This window comes from Saccostrea cucullata, unplaced genomic scaffold (assembly GCF_032062105.1).
Source record: "Saccostrea cucullata isolate Sc308-1 unplaced genomic scaffold, CSIRO_AGI_Scuc_v1 ctg1083, whole genome shotgun sequence".
NCBI lineage: Eukaryota > Metazoa > Mollusca > Bivalvia > Ostreida > Ostreidae > Saccostrea > Saccostrea cuccullata.
This window is the reverse complement of record NW_026934038.1, coordinates 29,044-45,913: the sequence shown is the minus strand read 5'-3', so window position 1 is coordinate 45,913 and position 16,870 is coordinate 29,044. Positions and strand designations below refer to the sequence as shown.

The following is a 16,870-nucleotide window of genomic DNA, read 5'->3' as shown; positions in this document are numbered from 1 at the left end:
TGAAAAATAACCAGAAAAACATAGCTTTCTTCGGAAAATATATAGGATACATCAGAAATGAAAATGTGTAAGTTATAGTTACATGTAATAAATATATATGTACTCTCTCTCTCTCTCTCTCTCTCTCTCTCTCTCTCTCTCTCTCTCTCTCTCTCTCTCTCTCTCTCTCTCTCTCTTTCTCTCAATTTTTGACTACACCCTGTAGAGCTGGAAATAACACCATTGAACATCTTTAACAATCTTACTAACTTACTACTTGTCACTTTGAATGAACAATTTTGCCTCTTTAACGTTTACAAAACTTTTGAGATATATATCAAACAGGCCCGGTCCCTTATGTTTTAAGGGACCCTTTTAGGGACTAATTCCAATTCAAAGATATCAATTAACAGAGCTTGTAACTCAGCAATACCTTCGAATTACTAGTATATGATTAAACAAAATATTCACAGGTAGAGAAAAAGGACTATATATGATAAAAGTCATTTTGGCCCCCTTTAAATCAACATTTTAGACTTATATATATATGTGTGTGTGTGTGTGTGTGTGTGTGTGTGTGTGTGTGTGTGTGTGTGTGTGTGTGTGTGTGTGTGTGTGTGTGTGTGTGTGTGTGTGTGTGTGTGTGTGTGTGTGTGTGTGTGTGTGAGGGTGTGTGTGTGTGTGTGTGTGCGTATGTATGTATGTATCATTGATTTTTATTTTTTAGAAGAGATGACATTTTAAATATTTCCAATACATTTTTTTTTTACATTTATATGTATACACAGGCTGAAATGATGTCAGAAATCAAGCAATTTTCTTCAATCCAATCTAAACAAGACAAAAAACTGGCTTTTCTTGAATTTATTTCTTCTTGGAAACATAGAGCGCAGCTTGGAACATGCAAAATTATTCTGTCAGTAATACATCTTGTATAGATACATCTTTGGTAAAAATATAAAGTTTGTTCTAGTTTGCACTCCATATTTTTCTTGAAGGAAAACTGCTTGAAATTAAGCAGTTTTATACAAAATATGCTAAAATGGCGGAAAAACGTTGAATTTATGATGTAATATTTCTAAATAAATGGTAATTTGATCAAATTGAAAATTCCTAATAAAAGTCACATACATTGCCATGCAAATTAAAACTATATATAAAGTAATATTGAAATATTTATTTTAAGGGGCCATTTGAGACACAATATCATATATTGCTCTTCAAAGATTCTCGATATGCCTTTTATCGGACCAAAGCGAGCATTGACACTTTTTACTTCCGGTGATAAAGAAATACGGAATTCACTTAACGAGTGTTGCTCTATCATCACTGTAATAAACTACCTTTGTTTAATTGTTTGTTGTTTTCTTTTTTAAAAAACGCTCAGACAAAGTGACTCTTCATAAATCACTACATAGCTGAAATCTCCGAACCGAAAGCCATGTCATCAAAATAGTACATTATCTAAGTTTTTTTAATCTTTTATCAGACGTACACGTTTCATGAAAATCGATCAAGCTGGTTCCAATAACTCGTATCTACTTAATGCATGTTTACATAAAACAATTATATAAAACAAACAGAATGGAAAGAAAGTTAAAGTATCTACATTACTTATTTGGTATCATTAAAAATGAATATACACAGTAAAACACGTATTTTCTTTGCAAATATGTTTGTCGTTTCTAAATTTTATTTCAATTCATTCCTTAACTCAAATATAAATTTCAAAGAGCCAAGCAAAATGAAAAAAATGAACTGAAAGGAAAAAGTTAAAAAATAAAAGGATGAACCAGATAGGCAGTTTAATATTGCTGAGTGCCGTGTATTATGCCTAGGTCACATTTCCCGGCCGGTAGCCGTAGACCGGTGGTAATCGGTAGTAAAGTATAAGTCACATTATCCAACGATGGGGTATACGATGAGAAACCGATGCGTTCTTTGATGAAAATGGCGTGCTTGCCGGCCGGGCACCACTAGTGATCGAACGGTGACTGAGTCTTTTTTGTGAATCGGTGGGGTCATCGGTTGGAAATAATTCGTAGTTAAAATTCAGCGATGTCTCCAACGATGCCTCACATCGCTCCTCATCGGCAACCCATCATTAACACATCTTTCAAGGATCGGCCGATGTATGGCCGAGCATCGTCCAATATCCGTTGAATCTGAGGTCATCGGGGAGTTTAGTGGTGTTCAACGGATAACGATCGATCATCGGTCGATGTTCGACCAAACATTGGCCCGTAGTTGACCGATGTACGAACATTGTTCACCAATGTATGAGCGATGTAATATACATCCGCCGATTATCCTGGAACATCTTTTTATGATAAGCAATGCATCGCTGGGCCTTTGTAAGTCCGGCCGGCAACCACGCCATTTTTCTCATAAAACGCATTGGTTGTCCATCGTATACCCCATCGCTGGATAATGTGACTGATACTTTAAGGACTACTTGGCCGATGTGGACCGATGTTGGGGCATCGTTAACACAACGGATTGCTACCGATTACCACCGGTCTACGGCTACCGGCCGGGAAATGTGACCTAGGCATAATCCGTGGTGTTAAAGATGCCCAAACATCGGTCCACATCGGCCAAGTAGTCCTTAAAGTATCAGTCACATTATTCGGCGATGGGATATTCGATGGACAACCAATGCGTTTTATGAGAAAAATGGCGTGGTTGCCAGCCGGACTTACAAAGGCCCAGCGATGCATTGCTGATCATAAAACGATGGTCCAGGATAATCGGCCGATGTATATTACATCGCTCATACATTGGTGAACATCGTTCGTACGTCGGTCGACTACGGGCCAATGTTTGGTCGAACATCGACCGATGATCGGTCGTTATCTGTTGAACACCACTAAACTCCCCGATGACCCGATGATTCAACGGATATTGGACGATGCTCGGCCATACATCGGCCGATTCTTGAAAGATGTGTTAATGATGGGTAGCCGATGAGGTGCGATGTGAGGCATCGTTGGAGACATCGCAGAATTTTAACTACGAATTATTTCCTACCGATGACCCCAACGATTCGCAAAAAATACTCAGTCACCGTCCGATCTCTAGTGGTGCCCGGCCGGCAACCACGCCATTTTCATCTAAAAACGCATCGGTTTCTCATCGTATACCCCATCGTTGGATAATGTGACTTATACTTAAAACAGATAAACAACAAAGTACAAAGACAGTACTGAAAAACGGGGTCAAGATAATCTTCATGCTAGAGTTCATAAATGTGTTTTTTTACGAGTTTTGATAACAATTTATTTGTTTAGAGCATACTAATACAAAACTGTGAATAATATAATTTCACATTCTTCATTTTATTTGATGTAGATATTTTAATAACTGCCAAGTATAGAAACCTTTTTGAACTGACCGAATTTCACCGGGTCCGAATTAATATTTTTTCGGGGTTTTTTGGGGATAATGGATGCAATCTCTACCCAGAGTTATCCTTCCACTTATACCTCTGTCAACGTCTAAAAAGTAGATCGGAAGCGAAGGGACGTGATTTTCATTTTCAAATGTTGTTTTAAATTGCCCACAAGAAGATATACACCTTTACATTTCTATATATGTGTCAAAGCTGCAAGTTGTTTGTCTATAAAAACTTAACCAAGATGATATTTATCGGCAATGCCTTTTAAATTTTTCACGTTGGTAATATCCTGCCGAGAAATAATCCCCAATAAGATATGGCGAAAAAGTGATATCCGATTCCAATTCTCATAAATAAATTTTCATTTCACATATCAAGCAAGAGTATAAAAGTTTTACATTAATAATTTATGGTGCAATAGTTAAAAGTAAGTTTTTCCAAGAATCTTGGTATTTAGACGTTGACAGAGGTGTTGTAGCGAAGCGAACGATTACTCTGGGTAGAGATTGCAATGGATGGTGCGTACGCGATAATATTCTCAGTTTCAAATTTTCAAGATGCTTCATCAATTTCAGTTATAAAAAAAATTTCATATCACTTTCTTCATTTTGATAAAAAAAATGTTTATCTTTCTATCAAAACAATTTCTGCACTCTTTCATATAGCGTAGATTTAATTCATGTGTTCTCCAAACGGCTTCCGTTTTGAGGCCTCTGACAGTAAAGTTATAAAGGGGGTCACGTGACCCCGTCTAATCACGTGACCCCGTCTAAACATTAGAAGCAATTTACATGTTCAGATACAGGGTAATCTTTCCCTTCTAGATGTAAAAGTCGTCTTTGTATGGATGGTTTCAATCAACTGTCTACAATGTGTTATTTTAAACAGGTAAGTCTGCATTATTTTTATACGAAGGTTCCTTGTATTCGAAATACAGGGACTTTCCACTTAACTTCATCATTCTTTTTATGCCAGTAGTTTTAACATCCCCTATGATATAAGTTATGAAAACAAGTATAAGCAATCTAATAAACAGATAAAATATATAAAAATAAATCAATGATTGGTTGATGAATTGCAAGTACGTGTAGTAGTTTATGACCCATTTGAGAATTTTCATCAAAGGCTAGACGTAACGCTATTCGGGTGAAGAGCTTCGAATTTAGAACTACATATGTCAACTGTATAATCAGCACTTAAAGATTATAGAGCAGAGGGGGTTCTTTATCATGTGTCCAGGGTGGTTAATGTCCTCTCATGTCCCGTCATTTCCGACCGAAACTATATTATTGTTCAGATTGACCATGACAAATAGTATAAAGTCAAATTTTGTATAAAAACCAATGACTATTAATCAGTATTACATGTATATAGACATCTATAATTATGCAGAAAAACATTTCTTCTCTCTCAGATATTTGACGCAGGAAGAGGTGGCTTGGTACATCGATCAAAATGGTTGTCGTCTAGAAGATCTAGTTAAAAGATATTATCAGAAGGTTCCTAATACAGGTGAAAAAATTAACATTTAAGGAGAGCAGTAGAGTTTCTTCCTTTAAAAAGTAATATTTATATGTCTTGCAGTCTTAACAGTCGGTTTATTTATTAGGAAATATATTTGATTCTGCCAAAAAAGATTCAGATTTAATTCAACACTGTTCGAGATATTTTATATCGTGCTTGTGAAAAAATACCTCGCATATTTGCCAGTGTTTAAGGTGCATAAACACAGATTTGAAGTTAATATTTTCTTTTTTTATATCACGACTTATAGATTGTAATGGCAATTCATACGAATAAAAATCTTATTTCATCTAAAAGTTGTTTAAACTTTAAATCTTTGGATGGATTTGATTGACACATCCTTGCACTTTTACAAATTTTAATTTTATTCTTAATACTTAGAAAAAGTGGCAATTTTGTTGTGTATTAATAAGAATATTAAACTTAAATCAAGAAAAATAATTATATTCAGTGTAGAAATGTTCGAATTAGCAAAACCTCTTCACGGGTATTATCATTCCGCGCTTAGTGTTTTTTTACAGAGTATAACAAATTGAACACACCCGTGAATCGTACACGGTTTTTGTGAACAGGGCTCGAGCTCTTTTATTGTTCATGTTTACGATTCACCGGGTATGTTCAATTGTTTTAGTCTGCTCACCGCGATTGCACAGTTGTCAATATACTCTGTGTATGTTTTGCTTTCGATCATTTTTACTCAATATTATTATATTGCTATATATTATATTAAATTATTATTATTATATTAAATCATTAATATTTTCATAAATACACATCATATTGCCACTTTTCCTACGTATTGAGAATTAAAATTAAAATTTGTGAAAGTGCAAGGATGTGTCATTTATTTTCCTGTGAAATGCTATTATAATATATATGTCGTGATATTATGAAGAAAATATTAACTACAAATATGTGTCTATGCACCTTTGAATTATGATGTTTGGTTTTGTCACTTTTGAAGCATCTCTTACTTGTGACATGTATACATATAATTTGTATTGAATGGTTTTTTTGATAGAACTACGTGCGCAGTGCAGATTATTTGTGGAAAATAAGAAGCGGATATTAAATGATGACTATCATGCATGGAGACTTATTTTGGAATTAAAAGCTGATGAGACTGTCTCATCCATAAGCAGAAAAATGGGGAAATGTTATATGTATTCAAGGGAGCCTACCAAAAGTTTCACTATGAGCTGTGTTATCTACAATAATAGTAAATGTTTTTTTTTTAATATATTCTATATAAGTACTGCTCTCAAACACGCTGATTCTGCAGAAGTGTTTTAATATCAGGGAAATGCGTCAGTATACAATATATGGTATTTAGTATTTTTCTTGTGCAATAAATGAGGCATTCATATATTTCCTTAAAAGTTCCGAAAAGCAAAATAAAATTATTTAAATAATTAGAGAGACTATGCATTTACTTTCAGCACACAGACATTAACTTTCCTTTATTAGGATAATCAAATATAATTTTATAGGTTCCTTCGGAGACATCTGTTTATCAAACAAAAATTGTGTCAACAATACTGTTTGCAGTATGAACAGATTTAATGGGAGGTGCATATGTCAAGAAGGGTTCAAGGAAGAAAATGAAAAATGTATTAAAGGTATCATTACAACTCTATTTTGTTCTTTTTCACTTATCATCCAAATCAAATTACATGTAACACTTCAAAACTTTCTTTTGTTCTTAATCCTTATTTATATTTTTAACTGTTAATCATTCTTTTTATCATTTGCATTGTACATTAATTTTTAAAAATTATTTTAAGGTATTTTTAACGTTATAAAGATATTTGTAAATTAACTGAGGCTCAATTATTATACTGTACGTGACATAATTTGGCATATTGAAAATTTAGCGTAATCACAGGGTATGGAGTTGCTGTCGTAGTCATAAATTAGCACTACACATTTCCGCTCAGTCTTTTGTGTTTGTGAATAATTTATTAGAGATATTCATAAACTAGCGCATATAAAATATGAAGCCCACTTTTTAAAGTACACAAACAGTTTATAATCAATACTCCATTAGTTTATCACGAGCGTGTATTACAAATTATTCCATGTAAAAATGTTTGTATATTCCTCCGATTATTTAAAGTACAAATTGTATTTGAACTAAAGAACAACAATGTATTTCCAAATTTCTGCAACCATAGACAATCTAACACTTGGGGAAATGTGTAGCGTCAATCGTCAGTGCAGACAATCAAATGCAGAATGTAGAGATAGACGGTGTTCTTGTAAAACGGAGTATCTACAAATTGAAAATAATTGTGTTAAAGGTAAGGAAAGGCAAAACAATTCTCGTGTACGTTTTTAAGTCGATTAGATATGAATAGTAAAATTAAAAAGTTGCTTTATAGTGTATCAAAAGATAAAATAATGTAATACTAGGAAATATTTTTAAAATGAAGTTAAGAACCTTGTGTTAAAAACCGACATTTGTTTTTATTTCAGCATAATTATTCACACCTTTTTCACACCACAATTTATAATGCTAGACCAAATTTATAAAATCTGTTTGATTTTTATGATACATTATATTCGGATTGGTCTTGAATTTTTTTTGGAAGTTTTTTATTCATTTGTGCGTTAAGAATAATGTCATTTTGGGCGAAATAATTATTATTTTTTCAAAAGGATGAAAAATCACATTTGAATAATAAAATTGTTTTACTTACAAGATTGAACTAGAAGAACTTAAACATTACTGGTCGACTCTGTAGATGCTTAAACATATTTTAAAAGAAATAAGTTTTGGTTAAATGTTTTTGTAGACAATTTTTTTTTCGTGATATTGCACCTGTACAGTCATGTCATTGTTCAATAAGGGTCTAAATCTTCGCAATCCCAATCTTGACTTTTTAATATTAGAAGAACCTTGGACCGAAATGGGTTTCCACGCTTTTCAGGAAGGCAAGAATGGAGAAAGGAATGCTATACTTTCTGGAAACTAATATTTCATCAAGGAGATTGAATTTTACTACATTTTCTTTGTTAAATCAAAAATATTGGTTTACTAACTAGATAAAAAGAATTTCTTTATTTACATATCTTTTTCTATTCCAAAAAAAAAATTTAAAGAAAATAATTATAATCTCTGTCTAATTTAAGACCTGTATCAATGTAGAAAATAAAACACTTGGTTCGCGATGTCAGTATAATGACCAATGTACAGGGACAGCTAATGCTGGTTTATGCCTGGGAAACTCATCATATCTCCAGTGTAGCTGCGACAAAGGTTTTGTAGAGAGGAACCGATCATGTATTGGTAAGTACAGGATTAAAATATTTACATGTAGCTACAAAGCACATGGAGCCAAAATTAATTAAGTAGTGCCTATAACCCATAAAAATTTATTTGTAGTTCATATGCATGTATACCTGCTGATAAAGATAGCATTTCAAATTTCCTGTGAATTCATTTAAAATGAGTCAGTTATACACATGTGTAGGTGGGAGTTAGAATGGAAAAATATATTCTGAAAATTAACATCCTGTACTTTCTCATTTATTTTAATTGTGCATAATTGTAGCCCGATGGTCAGACACTGTCCATTAATGAAAAGTTAATCTTTCGTTTTAAGTTGGAAATGCATTTCTTATACCTAAGAAATAAACATATTTAGTGCAAATGAATTATAATAAGTTAATGGAATCATAATTATCGAAATCTATTTCTCAAAAGTTGACATTGTGCACCTTCTAATTTATTTTAATTCAGATTTATTTTTAACAGGAAATTTAAGACTTGGAGAATCTTGCACCCTAAAGAAGCAGTGCCTACAATATAATGCAGAATGTAGAGAAGGACATTGCTCTTGTGAAAGTGGATATATTCAAATTGAAACTAACTGCGTAGAAGGTATTTAGAAAACTAAAAAAGTCTGAAAAATAAAAGTAAACTACATAATATATTATATGTATATTTTTTTTTAATTTATCAGTGATATTGCATTCATTTTCCATGTCAGTTTTCTTTTCTAATTCAAATTTCATCAAACAAATAATTTTTTTTGTTTCAAAAATTATAAAAATGTATGTAAAATTACTTTAATAAAATGTCTCTTTTCATTCATTTTATTTTATAAATAATGAAATAGGACATAAGGCCCTTAATACCCCGTGCCAGTATAATCAGCAATGCACAGGTACACCAGATGCAAGTTATTGTGTCGGTAATTCATCCTCTTTCCTCTGTAGCTGCGTTGTTGGGTTTACCGAATGGAATGGATCATGTATTGGTAAGTACTTGATATTTTTTTCGCATATTGTAGCATTATAATTGTAATTTTCATCGCAATAATTTTCATCACACATGTAAGATGTTTATGCTGACTTGTCTCACATTACTTCAATAACAAATGATAAATGAACATGAATATCTTACAAGTGATAGCGAAAATAAATTACGCAACCATAATTTTTTGAATTAGTTAAACGAAATTAATTGTGGTCTCTTGATCTTTAAATAGCTTTTGATATACATCTTTTGAGAAGGATGATAAAATTTATGATCTAAATAAATTAACCAAAAGTAAATATCAAATTGATTTAAAATAGGATTTTTCTCCTTTTATTTGTTAAATTGAAATATTTTTTTAATATATGAAGTACTTCCTTACAGTCAAGACATCAAAGGTCGTTAAAATGTACAAAATAATCTAAGAACATCTGTTTACATGTAATTGCTTATATGCCATGCACAGAGAAAATTACGTGACATTTTATAAACAAAAGCAATATTATACATTTATTGTATGATAGTGAGGGAAATATGAAGACTTATTCAGCCAAGAAAAATCAAATTCCCCGAGGGCTTCCCCCGAGGGGAATATGATAGTTCTTGGCTGAATAAGTCTTCATGTTTCCCGAACATTCATGCAATGAATTGTTTATTATACCGAAACAAGCAAAACCTTTGAAATAAAGCAAAACCTTTGAAATCTGACGTAAACCAGGCTATTGTGACGTCTACTACTCTCGGGAGTTTTCATTCAACGAACGAGAACTATATTGCAGGAAAACACACTAGGTCTTCCGAAGAGGTGGAATAAGATGAAAAGCGGTCCGATGGCCGGGAAATATGAAGTTTTACGGCCCGATCACGTGATAACCTAGAACCAATCAGATAACGCGTTGTATAGAATATTTATTTAGTTATGATTGGTTACAGAGTCGGGTGTAAATTTCCGTGCACACGACATGACCCGGGAGTAAATAGAACGTGACGTCACAATGCATACATTCTCTATGATTAAAACCAAATAACATGACGTCACTATGCATTGTAGAATGGAATTTTCTTAACGATAGAAACACAGTTGATTAGATGTTTTCAAAGAACTTTTATGGGTACTTAGGAAATAAATTCGTTATTCAGATCCAATCAAGGATGTACGGGGATTTACCCAGGGCTGTACACCATACACCATTCGGCCTTTGGCTTCAGATTGTATGGAATAAACCCGGGATAAATCCCTGTACACCTTTGATAGAACCTGGATAATTAATATTATTATACCTCATATAAATAAACACAAGTAAAGAGGAATCTGATTGGCTGAAGCAGTCACGTGACCGTCGTGTTCGCTCTGCAACAAAACTTCGTGTTTCCCGCATTCGGTTCACCTCGCCTGACTACGCTATCCTACATCTAGATGTAATCAACTGAGGTGTACAGAACGTGTTTCACGTCGTGTTCCCCGATTGTGACGTCACAATGCGGCGAATGCGATGATTTACTAGTATACTGAATTCGATTGTTTAAATCTTTTAATAATTATGTCGATATAAATTCTTTAAGTATAAATAGTAAGAAAAAGTGTTTCCATGAGTGGGGAATGAATGTTACTACACTGCAGTGTGTAAATCAGAATGACTTGTCACGAAGGGTTTTTTTTATGAAACGCTAGTGGTGTGACTTACACCTATTGGTAATTCATTTTGTTCTCATCAAATGTTAACTTTATTTATTGGATTCTCTTTATATCTTCTGCATTGTGCTTGATTCGGTATAATAAAACAATTATTGCATGAATGTTCGGGAGACATGAAGATCTCATCGCTCATGAAAAATCATATTCCAAGAGGGCAATGAATATGATTTTTCATGGGCGAAGAAATCTTCATGTCTCCCTCACTATCATGCAATAATTGTATAATATTCTTTTTTTCTTTGAATATATAATATATATACTTCTATGCAGCAAAAAGAAAATAAGAATCTATTGAGAAATTATTTTTGCTAATTTTCTTTTGTGATTTTTTTTGCTTTTATTATAATACTTATTTAGCTAAAGAATTGCCTGAGCATTCAACTCCAAACATGGAAGAGACTTTCTTTGACACCAAAGGTAGAATACATATAAATATTGTATCTTATATACTGTTAAAGGTTTGAATTTTCATTCAAGATTGCTATCTGCCAGGGTTTTCCGTACATAGAAAGTTCGTGGACAACATTGAAAATACTTTAAAACATTCATTTGATAAAGTATAAGAAACTATTATTTTTATTAAATCCATGTCTCTTTTTATTAATAAAAACGTTCAAACAAAAACAAAGCACATATAGTTATATTCTTATCAGATACAAAAAAAGACACACACTCATCCCCGGATATTAAAACGAAAATCCTCCACGTTACCCGGCGTAAAAGGCTTAATAAATTTAATTTTCCAAACATAGTCAACGTTTATCTCAACACATTTCTTATGTTGCTTTTACCATTCACAAAAATGTGCAAAAACTGTTCAGGCTTCATACGTAAAAAAAAAATACTTGACACTTCTGTGTCAGTTCCTGCAAATCATCAAACTTCTGTGCACGTAAAAACGATTTTATTTACGGAAATACAGACAAAGTCACGTTACGAAATTCATTTTTCACAGCGACGCAATCTCGGAATGATGGTCTTTCTTCACACATGTCACCGTGTAAGCTGTTCTTCCGTCCGAAAATCTTATATGCCATTTAATACTAAAGAATGGCTTCCTTACCAGTTTTCACGACTGTTTAACTGTTTACAGAATTAAAGGGCCTCTGTTGGTGTTTTTAGGATGTCTATGCAGAATTTTATCACTGCCCTTTGCTCCATTTTTTTCCAAAACGTCCCTTTATCCTCTTACATTATTATGTATAGAAAAAATCAAATATTTATATTCATTGATCTAACATTTTGTTGACTTTATTATAAGTTTAAGAAATTCTAAAAAAAAAAAAAAAAAAGCGGGTTGTTTTATTATCATCAGCAGAGATATAAATATGCATGCAACACTATTGGACCTTGTTTGCATCTCACCATGCACATCTATTAAATTTCACATTATTTTTTTTCCATAAATGTAATACTTCCATATCTTTATGAATTTCGATTAAAACATTTGAATTTGAATGTTATTGTTTATTCCTTCCACGTAACAATTAACGGTTTCATATTTCCAACTACTGTAGAAGTTCTTTTTTCCGCGTGGTATTAATTTACGCTATGTACGCGGTCACAAATTTTCCGCGGAAATTTGTCCAAGCGTACTTAATATGAATTAAAGGCATATAGTGACAGTCTATGAACATGATGAAATCCGCGTAATTTTCTGCACGCAGGTTCAACAGAAATTGAGAATCCGCGGAATAATGACCCCGTGGAAAAAAGTACGTCTACAGTATTTCTGTAAATTTTGATTTGCTTTTGAATACTATGCTATAAATAAGTGAAATATTTATCAGATATTTTCTTTTCAGACACAAGAATTGCCTTCTACATTGTTCTATACAAAATACTGAATAATCTTATGAGCAGAATTTTAGTCATGAATTCTCAAATTTGAAAAGCATTCTCAATTCTGGGTCTTGTGTGTGATAATATGAATCGTTTAGATACGAATTCACATGATTCTAATGTATGCCTATATGTTTTGAGCCAATAAAGCTAATTAATATATTTTCAGCTTTTGCAATCTGGTCTAACATTATCAGTTTAATATTTGGAGCTTCTGTACCAACACTTATCTTTGCTGTCTACAGTAGTAGACCGCGATCTGTTGAGAATCCTCAAAATCTGTAAGTGTTGTCTTTTATGCCCCCATAATTGATTACGACCGTATATAGTTTTTGTCCTGTACGTCCGTCTGTCTGTTTCTCAGTTTATCTGCAAAACAGTAACTTTGGTCGTAATCTTTTATTGGATTTGGTTATTGCCTTCATATTTCAAAGGTGCATTTCTTGTGACAAGACATTTTTGGGGTTCTACCAATTTGGATATCCTGACATTGTCTTTGTTGAGTTTCACCCACTTTTCATAAACAAATTCTGAATTCTAACCTTTGTCATTACAGGTGGTGTTAGGCCTTTATACTTCATTTGGACATTTACTGTGACAAGAACTTTCAAGAGCTATAAAAATATTTGGCCTTCAACCTTGTCATTAAAGTTTGATCTATTTACATTACTAAATTCCTGGACCATAACTTTTTAACCGTTTATACTAGGTCTTCCATTTTTCACGAGTGCTTTTGTTGTGACAAGACCTTCCTTTCATAGCAATAATTTTGAACTTTTGACCTTGGGGTTTAACTTGTAAGGAAGAAACATCAGTTTTCAATTAGCTGTCATACGGGGCATCAGAGTTTCATAAGCACATTCTATTGCTTTTTTGAATTTTTTTTTATATATTTGATATTGAAGCTTTAATGCGCGATAAATAAAAAAATGCACACATTAATGTGACGAGCCACTTAAAAATTTCATTCAAGTCTTAAAAACGGGGCATTTTCATTTTTTCACAATTTTTTTTCCTTCACTTTGCACACAAATTATTGTATTTAGATTGATGTTTGGGGTATTAGAAAAGATAAAGAAATAAATTTTTATTTTACTAAAAAAGCTACAAACATCGGTCTCCCAAAACAGAGGGCGTTACTTTGTACAGAAAGACAAATGATGGCAGGGAAATGGTGAGATTTTTTGAATTACTTGTTACTGGTATTTCATAGGATACTGCACTTCAGACAGTCTAGTTTTAAGAAAACATGACTTAATTCATACATTCCAGGGAAGAAAAACAAAAATTTATAAAAAGAGTGCTGCTAGCATTGAGGTTATTGACGAAGAAAACGATCGAAATCAAGACGATAATCAAGGCCCATGCCTCTACAATCATCTTAATGAGAAGGAGGAAATTGAAAGCGTTAGTGAAAACAAGTATGGTGCAGCTGAAAGGGAAATACACAATGACACAGAAAACACTTATGCTCAAGTTCAATCTCGCAAAGGCAATTCGAAACAATTGAATATTGACGATGTTTACATGCCAGTAACTCTAGAGAATGATTTGTAGAAGTGCATAGAATTTGATCATGCATGGTTTTTATTTTCCTTTAAAGAACATTGTCAAGGGAAAACGTTTTCTTTTTTAAAAAACTGTCCATACATTGGTTCCAATGGTCTGCACACAGAAGTAGGGCAAACACTAAAGACAGGTTCGAGTTAGTTACTGGACAAAAGAAAAGTTAGTAAAACTATGAAAAGGAAACTGTTTTGTCATTCATGCAAAAAGTAGGTTTTTTTCTCTACTTCTTTATTTTATGATAAATAGTTTTGATTTGTTTCATTATATCAACACTCGCACTATTTTATTTTATATTTTGCAAATAAAATCATTAAAGTTTTGATGATTTCATTGCCTTACAACTTAAAAAGAAAAAAGAACAGTATAAGAAATGATTGGATATGTCCAAGTGTTTTTCTTGCAGTAATTTTAATTAGAAAAAAGAAACTTAGAATAATACTTGTGATAAAATGTAATTGATGGTCAGAATACATACGAATTCAAGATAGTGCTAATTTAAAATAAGAGAGAAAACACAATTATGAACGTAAGAAAGTGGATACTTGTCAGATGAGGATGTTGTGCCAAGTACTTTAAATGTGTATTTATTCGTTTTTACTCCTCACAAAAGTATTAATTCTTATAAATAAAAAAAATTCAGACCTTCTGTACTACAGTAGATTCAAAATTCGATTATAAAGAAGTCCGATGAACTTATCGAATTACAACTTTTTTCAAATAGACGGTAGCATCAATACAATTAATATTCTATTTATGAGATGCTTACTACTCTTCATATGCACCTGATCCGACCTCTGAAATTTCAGGAGTTCTTTAAAGATGCTATATGTATAGATTTGTTTGGTGAATTATTTACGGATTGACCACTTTTTTACTGTTACCTATTACACTTAATGCAATACACAATGTTATGTCCTCATATAGTGTCTTATCAGTTTTGCCTAACCAATGCATGGGTCCAGGTAGAGAGTATGATCGGATGAGGAGTAAAATATTTACATTGGAATATATATATATAGGGAAAAAATACCGAAAGAAAAAGGGGGTCTGGCAGTCTAATAAATGTGCTTTAAGCATACAAATTGTAATGTATTTCTTATTAATTTTATAATCAGTGGTGGGTCAATGAGGTATTTGAAGTATACAGAAATCGTGACGAAGGGAGGATTCATAACCTTTATCTCTAGGACCAATTAAAGTGCTAAAAGAAACAATACAGTAAACACCTTGGTTTCCGCCTATAGACGGAGTATATCATTGGAATTCCTAGAAAATATATATATATTTCATGGGGTACTAGTAAACTGAACAAATTATATTCATTTGATGAATTAGATTGTTTAATTTCCCAGTTCCTGTCAGGAGGAGTTGAGATATTCAGGAACAAAAATTATCAAAATATTAAAAGACATATTTTACAAATTTGTTCGACAAAATATTTTCATTTTATTATTTTCTTGTTTTAGTCTATTACATGCTTTTATTTATCCACTTTCCATCATGTTATTTCATTATACTAACATTTAAAGCATTCGAGGTATTATTTTTCTAATTTTGCTTAAGTTAGTAAAATTTCAACCATGGCAAATATAAGCAATAAAAAATTGCGTAAAAGCTTTAGAAGAAGGAAAAATAACACAGACCAGTAAATGCCAATTGCTGATAAAATACTTACATACACTCTCAATAAAATTCATCGTGAGTATATTTATAATTATTTATCATGATGTAGATGTAAAAAAACAACAAATGAATGGAGAGATGGAATAAGTATTTAAGTGTCGGACTGAATTCTAGATTCACAAATTTCATTAACATTTTTCAAATTTGTTATGAATAATTATCTTTAAGAACAAGGAAATGAGAAAGTTTTTTGTATTAAATTAAGCATTTGTATGGATTACAGTGTATCAGCCACAACCGTTTAAAAAAATCCTGGGGTGAACAATGACATCGGGATTCTTTAAAAATTCTTTTTCGATTAGATACCTCACAATGCCATCATTATTTGCAATATAGACAGTCTACATTAAAATTTAAACCGTTGTCCCATGATCATGTATTGGGAGAGGATAATCTACTTAGAACCTTTCATGAGATATATTTCCAAGAAAAGATAGGACATCAGTCTGTACCGTTACCCTTTTAAACTACTGGGTAAATATAAAATTCGTCTATTGAAGACCATTTTTTAAATAGATGCAAAATTTCTTTTTGCAAAAATCGTACAATTTAGGGGAAGTTCCAGTAACAAGATTTCAATAAAAACATTTTTTAATCCTTTTCTAATCAACCTCTCTTTTCAAACGACTAAATTAGTTAGATTTTTTAAATTCTATGAGAAGAATTAATGTCAGAAAAGTTCGAAAGGCAAAAATTATAGCTATAGAATATCCTTGAATTTTTTTTATTTTATGTCGTTTTAAAGACATTTAATTAGAAGAAGATCTGTGGATCTGGATTACGAATAACAATTTGGAGGTTGCATGCAACTGAATCGTTTTCACATGTAATTATTTTTACTTTTTATGAACCATAAAACAGGTGCAGCAATGACAGGAAGTTTGTAGACCATTACAGATCAGATCTCGACTTTAGATTG

General features: G+C 32.3%; 1 protein-coding gene across 3 annotated transcripts; it reads left to right on the top strand.

Annotated features, from left to right (window-relative positions):
* LOC134239836 (uncharacterized) lies at nucleotides 1–14,588 on the top strand. Of its 3 annotated transcripts, XM_062721966.1 has the most exons (14): nucleotides 1–67; nucleotides 4,201–4,264; nucleotides 4,791–4,888; nucleotides 5,922–6,119; nucleotides 6,391–6,519; nucleotides 7,075–7,200; nucleotides 8,049–8,189; nucleotides 8,658–8,783; nucleotides 9,022–9,162; nucleotides 9,533–9,559; nucleotides 11,221–11,274; nucleotides 12,869–12,980; nucleotides 13,804–13,873; nucleotides 13,972–14,588. In XM_062721966.1, exons 1-14 carry the CDS (start codon nucleotides 58–60, stop codon nucleotides 14,254–14,256), a joined length of 1,581 nt encoding a protein of 526 aa, XP_062577950.1. In that variant the 5' UTR covers nucleotides 1–57; the 3' UTR covers nucleotides 14,257–14,588. The 3 variants fall into 3 exon arrangements, with proteins under 3 accessions (XP_062577950.1, XP_062577952.1, XP_062577951.1); XM_062721967.1 differs by lacking the exon at nucleotides 9,533–9,559 and having other exon boundaries at nucleotides 4–67; XM_062721968.1 differs by lacking the exons at nucleotides 9,533–9,559; nucleotides 11,221–11,274.
* Nucleotides 14,589–16,870: the final 2,282 nt, after the last annotated feature.

Bases quoted from the DNA above. Each gene is read 5' to 3' on its own strand.
- LOC134239836 (XM_062721966.1), top strand. The intron at 6,520-7,074 runs GTATCATTACAA...CTGCAACCATAG, and splicing joins AAATGAAAAATGTATTAAAG to ACAATCTAACACTTGGGGAA. The intron at 8,190-8,657 runs GTAAGTACAGGA...TATTTTTAACAG, and splicing joins GAGGAACCGATCATGTATTG to GAAATTTAAGACTTGGAGAA.